Source organism: Leptopilina heterotoma, unplaced genomic scaffold, assembly GCF_015476425.1.
Source record: "Leptopilina heterotoma isolate Lh14 unplaced genomic scaffold, ASM1547642v1 Lhet_26, whole genome shotgun sequence".
Taxonomy (NCBI): domain Eukaryota; kingdom Metazoa; phylum Arthropoda; class Insecta; order Hymenoptera; family Figitidae; genus Leptopilina; species Leptopilina heterotoma.
The window spans coordinates 3129965-3137232 of NW_025110969.1; the positions used below are offsets into that span (position 1 = coordinate 3129965).

The 7268-nt window shown below is 38.4% G+C and overlaps 1 protein-coding gene across 1 annotated transcript; it reads left to right on the forward strand.

Annotated features, from left to right (window-relative positions):
• Positions 1-6187: 6187 nt before the first annotated feature.
• LOC122503357 lies at positions 6188-6865 on the forward strand. Its single transcript, XM_043613861.1, has one exon. It carries the CDS (start codon positions 6188-6190, stop codon positions 6863-6865), a length of 678 nt encoding a protein of 225 aa, XP_043469796.1.
• The last annotated feature ends 403 nt before the right edge of the window (positions 6866-7268 follow it).

The window sequence follows — 7268 nt, forward strand, 5'->3', positions numbered from 1 at the left end:
TAATTTACTATTTTTTTAATTGTAGCCACATCCATTCGGAATAGAAAGCAATTTAACGCAAATTAATTGGATAATTTTTATAAGAATTACATAAAATTTTCTAAGTGGTACATATATGTCCCGGAGGCATGAAAGGGTTAAAGTACTAGGACATTTCGGCAAAGTACTGGAACAAGAAAAGCAAAGTATGGGAGATTAAAATATTTTTTTGGAAATATTACGGAAATAGTACGGAAAAGTACAGCACAATGTGAGAGACCAAAAAAAAAGTTTTTTGAGAAATATTAAATAAGCAAATTAAAAATTTGAATTTTTGGAGTTCGGCAAAGTACGTAAAAGTACAGAAAAGTATAGGAGAGAAAAAAAGGGTTTTTGGGAAATATTAAATAAGAAAATAAAAAATCTGATTTTTTGAAGTTTGAAAAAGTACAGCAAAGTATAAGAGAATAAAAAAATAGTTTTTTGCGAAATATTGGATAAGAAAATTAAAATTCTAAATTTTTGTAGTTCGGCCAAGTACAGCAAAGTATGGGAAAGTAAAAAATGTTTTTTAGGAAATATTGAGTCTGAAAATGCAAATGCTGTCTTTTTGGAGTTCGACAAAGTACGGAAAAGAACAGCAAAGTACGGGAAAGTAAAAAAAGGGTTTTTTTGGAAAATAATAAATAAGAAAATTCAAAATCAGAATTTTCCCCCAAAAAACCTTTTTTAACCCTCCCATACTTTTCTGTACTTTTACGTAGTTTGTGAACTCCAAAAATTCAGATTTTTAATTTGCTTATTTAATATTTCTCAAAAAACTATTTTTTGCAACACTAACCTGTAAAATTGAATTTTACACACAGAAAACTGTGTGTAAAGTACTTCATTTTATAGCGGTGTGTAAAGTGAATTCCAGTGTGTAAAGTGATTTTCAGTGCTTAAAATGATTACTTTACGCATTCTTGTGACTGTTTGATGAGAAACCGTGAATTAAAGCTTTTAAACAACAATTTACAATCACATTTTTATTTTAGCTTCTAGAAAACTTCATTTAACAGTTCCCCCATTACACCTAAGCTTTCAGTAATATTGGCAATATTGCTGCAAGTTTAGTTGTTTTAGTGTTGCAAAAAATTTTGTATGACACTCGTGCGTAAATCAGATTATACTTGTGTGACTTGCAGCACTCGCCTTCGGCTCGAGCTGCAAACGTCACACTCGTATAATCAACGATTTTACGCACTTGTATCATAAATAACTATTTTTGGTCTCTCATATTGTGCTGTACTTTTCCGTACTTTGCTGAACTCATAAAAGATAGATATTTTATTTTCTTATTTAATATTTCCAAAAAAAATATTTTAATCTCCCATACTTTGCTTTTCTTGTTCCAGTACTTTGCCGAACTGTGACCGTACTTTAAATATCGTTGCTAATCACATACATTCCGAAGTATGGGAAACGACAAAGGATGACTATTAAATAAACACAATTTAACAGCTCTAACAAGAGCATTAAAATTGATTTCTTCTGAATTAATTGACTTTCTTCCACTTGACATGCCCAAAAATACTAGAAAAAAATCAAAACAACATTTAAATAGTATGCCTGCAAAGTCGTATTGTTTATGCTGCCCATATGGGTGTCGACACCGTCTCACAACAGGTGATATGCTGTGTCTCACACCCAGAAATTGGCGCTATTTTGAAAAAGGAATATTAAATTATTTTCAACCGTAGATTGGAACAATGCAATATTGCATCACAAAATATAAGGAAAATACTAAAAGAAAATGCATTACATTTACTTTTTCCAATTAATTAACTTGGAAAAAAAGTACTTTGCATTTATGGAAAAAACGCTTTTTAGTCGATCCTCACACACAGAGTTGGGATCTAACACAAACAATTCATATATCGGCATCGACACACACGTGAAAGTTGGCTCATGTAAAAAGAAATGTTTTTATATAAACCAATCGGCTTTTTAATATTGGATGTTAAAAGAAATTGACTGTCTCACAACTGGAGACGCTCCCCTACGTTAACAAAACGTGTAACTTTAAAATAAATTGACCTTTAATGGTAAAATATTCTGATAGGTAGAGTGTAATCTTTATTTAAATGAAACTTTATTTGAAGGCACTAGCCTGGCCATTTTTGTAAAATTATTTAATATCAATGAGTGCCGGGCTGAAAAAGTTTCCCTTTCATCTAAAAAAACAAATACAAAAATAATAAAGTGAATGTGTGAATAATTAATGGACCCAAAAACTGATTGAATGTGAAAAAACAGATTTTATTGAATTTTTGCAGCAATTTTTAATGTTTCTTTAAAGAAAATAGATCTTTTCTGTATAGCTATACCAAAAATATAATATAATATGTATATATAAGGGACTTCTTTCCCCAAAATTTTTTTTAAAAAATTCAAAAATTGTTGAAGATACGCCATTTTGAATTTTAATATTAATTTTATAAAATTTTGAATATCTCGGAATATTGTTTGTGGATTTTTATAAAATTTACACATTTTTCAGGTAAAAATTTGTAATTTGAAATAAAAATAATGTTAATAAAAAAAATTAATTTTTAAATAAAAAATTGTAGGTATATCTCCGGCTGCTACTCTTGAAAAAATTTATTTTCAATAGATTTTCTTCAAATTTTGAGATAATGTTTCTTTGTAAATATTTAAATGTGGTAAATATTTCAAAACTCTTTGCCATGTCAAAAAACGAGATATTGTGGTTGATATTTTTTATTTTTAACATAGTCGCATGTAAGAGTTACAGTTTGAACTTTGTGACAATGTGAATTGTCGTTCTTTATTTTGTCGAAATTCTGAATCGTCATGTCATCTGTCGGAATTATCCCTGAACCGTGATTGTTAATTGGTATGGTAATTTAGAAAGTCAGAACTGCCGTGTGACCCACTATCAGTGGTGAATGTGTGTCACGCGGCTAGTTAGTAGGAGAGAAAGTGGTAGAGGGCAGAGCCGATTTGTGTTAGAACGAGATCAAGAGAGGAGACCCAGTAGGAACGAGAGAGAAGACTAGTCGAAGAAGCCGAGCACGTGTAGGAAAAGCAAGAAACAGGTGTCATTAGTTTTCGCCGACATTTTGGCAGTCAGTTGGCCTACGAGTGATGTAGGAGAGTGATCTACGACGTGTGTAGAGAGTTGTTCCACGAGATGTGTAGAAAGGCAATAGAGGGTCGAATTGTCAGAGAAGTGTGTTGTCAGAAAACTTGTTGTCGAGAGAAGAAGTTATAGTTTTGTGAATAAAAGTAGAGATTGTGAAAGTGGATTAATTGTGTGTTGGATTATTTCTCTTCCCTCAATTAAGGAATCCTTTGGATGGAGCGTGCCGGAATTAGGAAAGAGAGAAATCAACGAGCGTCGTTGGGGTGAGTCAGTATCGAGCCAGTGTAGTACCAGTCGTGTCTCGTCGTTGGCATTTCTGCTTGCCTACTTGTTCAGGCAGAATTTCCTCTGACGATTGAGAGCGTCTCAGAGGTGTTGTTGTTTGTCGGGTTGTTAAAGAGACGAGCATAGTTTATTAATTGAGCTTAAAAATTAATTGGCGCCTGACGGCGAAATTTATTAACTTAAATTTCATATTATTATTATTGTTGGAAAGCGTCGGATTTTGCCTGACGTAAGCTGAACTTTTATACTAAATTAAAATAGTTTAAAATTATACGTCACAAAATTTGGCGCCCAACGTGGGGCCAGGCTCGAACCGAGACACGACTAAAGTTTATTGATTTATTTTGACAATGCCAGAATTTATTTGTTCATAAATTATGAGTAAATTACGGCCAGAAATTGTGTAAAGTAAAGTTGTAGATTGCTTTTGCCATTAAATTCGAAATTTTCTTTTTCTTTCGAGACTGTAGAAATTTCCTGCTGTGATAAAAATTTAAATCAACAAATTAAAGATTTTGTTTGTTTGCCGAAAGCCAGTTTCGTGAGAAAATCCCGAGTAAAATTCCAAACAAACTTGTGTAAAATCAAAAATGTTCTAAAATTTTTATGCCGAGCACATGTTAGACCGGAAATAAAATTCGGGTTAGTCACGTGATTGCAAATAGTACGCCGGACGGTCGAGAGAAACGACGCGCCGGGATATTTGAATTTCAGCAGTCGAGAGAAAGTTCGCGCGCGCCAGAAAAAGTGGCTCAGTAGTAGTAGTAATAGTGGCTAGAGAGAGAGAGAGAACGAGAAGAAGAGAGAGGGAGAGCCGAGTCACCAGTCCGCCGGAAAAAGAAAAATTTTGAAAGGGGCCCTCCTTGAGTGGGTACGTCCTTGCTTTCAAGATAGCACAGGGCCGTGTATACTAATTGTGCACCCCCCTTAAAATTTAAAATTATTCGAACTTAGAAAATTTTTTGATTCTTTGAAATGGCAAAGGCAAGTAGCGAGATGTAGGAGTACAAAAGACGCATGAGCGAACTAATTGAAGTACCATGCGTAAGCCGAGCATGGGAAACAATTAGAGTCATGCAAATTGGTCAAGTAGTGACGAACTTACTGAGACACCAATTGTGTATCAGCGGGTCGTCACAAGTATTGCGAGAGAGATTGTTAAGAGCCGAGATGAGACTAGCCTTGACTGACGGTACTGAAGTGCCATTTAGCGACCAGTATGACCTTGGAAATTCCGATAAAATCTTTTTATTGGAAGCCTTCCCAGAGCCAGAATTTAGCCCGTTTTGTTTTGTTACGCGACAAAGGGGTGGCCAGTTTTCATCTGCGGATAATGAGGAATCCGATAGTGGGGCGAGCCAGATCCATGAAAGAATTCGTGCAAGGGAAATTAGGGAGAGTGGGAGAAATAAATCCCGGGATGGGGCATCGTACAGCAGAGCGAATCCGACCAACGTTGCAACCACCCCAAATTTCACACTCCCACCCCCAGTCATGTCAACAGCCAGTATGACGACTGTTTCTCCCACCACTGCTAGTGCTCAAATGAGTATGACAACGAGCACTGTCATGACATCGCCGCACACCATCACCTCAGCCACAATGGCTCCGAATGTCCAGAGCCTTCGAGATTCAGTTGCGCGTTTAGGTTTGTCGCCAGAAATAAGAAGACTCATGGAGTATGCCGAGAAGATAGATCACCACTATTCTGTAGGGGGGTGGGAGTTACAACAAAGCCAATGTTGGGCCGAGATTGGTGACGGGTATCAATTGACCCACCATCAACAATCGCGCATCGTGTCCCCACATGGAAAAACCCCTGTAGTCGAGACCTCACAATCACATCACACAAATGATAGAGTGAGGCCCACACCCGCCCCTAGAAGCCAGTCAAGCCGAAGTAGCAGGAATGAAGACAGTGTAACTCAACAAAGAGTGCCACGAAATGGAGAGCCAGTGAGAAAAGAAACTGAGAGAAGTGTGTGTAGTAGAAAGGGAAGAAAAAGAGATCATGTTAGGAAATTGGGTAAGATTAGAGAAGAAGGGCAGATAAAAGAGGAGAGAGAAATCAGACTGAATAGAGTAAGAGAGGACGAGAGCAATGAAGGAAGTAGTGACAGCGAGAGATTTAGCGTTAGTGATAGAGTGAGTAGAGAGTGTCAAAGAGAGAATAAGAGGGTCGACAGACCGAAGAGAGGTCAGTGGGAGAGCCGGAGATCAATCTTAGATGTCTCTACGAGTGAGTCAGAATCTGAGAGTGATCTGAGTCAATGCCAGAGTAGTGGGGGGAAAAACAAAGAAATTAAGTCCAGTCGGAGGTCCAAAGTTATCAGAACACTGAAGGACTGGGACTTAAAATTCTTTGGTGATGACGACAGTGCCGCGGAATTCTTGGAGCGCCTGGAAGACTGTAAGGCTTGGTCAGATTGTTCTGATCAAGAAATATTGCAAGCGCTGCCAATCATCCTTCAGAAAACTGCCAGCAGTTGGTTTAGGTCGTTGCGCCGTGAAATTAATTCGTGGAAATCATTCAAGAGGGCGTTCAAGAATGAATATCTGGTGACGGTAGACGACGATGACGTGATTGACGAGTTGAGGGCCAGGACGCAAGGGAAAGGAGAGAAAATATCTCCATACTTGACCAGCTTCAGGTTAATCTTAGGACACATGAAGCGCCCCCTTGACAAGAAACAACAAGTCAAAATCGCCTACAAAGGACTTACGCCGGAATATAGACGACAGTTGGACCGTTTATATTTCGATTCTCTCATTTAGATGGAGAAAATTCTACGAAACTTCGAAAAGGCCAAAGATCTAGACGAGAGATATACCCCCCCTCCACCTAAAGAAAAGATGCGTTTTCCTGCAGCAGCCGTGAGGAAAACCAGATTCGAGAAAATGGTGAGATCAGAAGCAGCGACGTCAGAGGAGGAGTCAGAGTCGAGTGGTAGTGACCACTCTACCCAGGAGATTAAAGAGACGAAGGAGGACAACAGAAAGGAGAAGCCAGAAAGTGTATGTGTAGACGCCATGACACTTATGACAGCAGCCCAAAAATCAGTAGAGCAGAGCCAAGTAGTCAGTTTACCACCACCACAAATCTTGCCAGGACCTATGCAAATAGCATACCCAGCCATGTATGCAGGAATTGTGTCAGGAGGAGCCAAACCAGTTGGTTTGCCAAATGTAGAACAAAATGGTTCACAAGCGACAACAAAGCAATTTATGGGAGTTTGCTTTCAGTGTCAGTCTACAGGACATCGGGACAGAGATTGTCCCAGGAGGATCTGTTTTCAATGTCAGCAACAGGGACATTATGCCAAACAATGTCCCCTGAGGCAAGCCCAAGTGGAGTCATGCCTAGTGTGCAAAACACAAGGAGTAAACTTTTTGAGCTGCCAAAATTGTGTGGCAATACGGAGAGTCTTGGAAAGCGGTGCCTGGAGGGCATAGAGAAGCCTTGTACACTTGGGCCACGACAGCGAGAGAAGAAGAGCCAAGAAAGAGAACTGTGTGAGAAGTGTGCCAGAACCGACCGAGTAATAAGAGCTTACTCTGTCAAAGTGTAGTTGAAAGCAATGCTGACGAGTGTGGGACTAAAGGTACGGATGTGATCCCAGTACCTATAGTCCAGGGGAGGGGAGAGGCTGTGAGAGTCACAGCTGACCCAACCCTAAGAAAAAAAAAATTTTTTTTCTTTGAGATCAGAGATGTTAGAAAGCATTGTAGACAGAAAATTTGAGAGGAGAGCCAAGTTTCGTGAGCAGTGTGCCGAAGAGAGGAGAGAGACTCATACCAAAATTAACGAGCCAGCCATTGACATCGGACAGTAGTTAGTCATTGGTAATGACGGTCC

What these genes read in the sequence shown, in the direction of transcription:
- LOC122503357 (XM_043613861.1), top strand. Translation starts at nt 6,188, where the DNA reads ATGGAGAAAATTCTACGAAACTTCGAAAAGGCCAAAGATCTAGACGAG.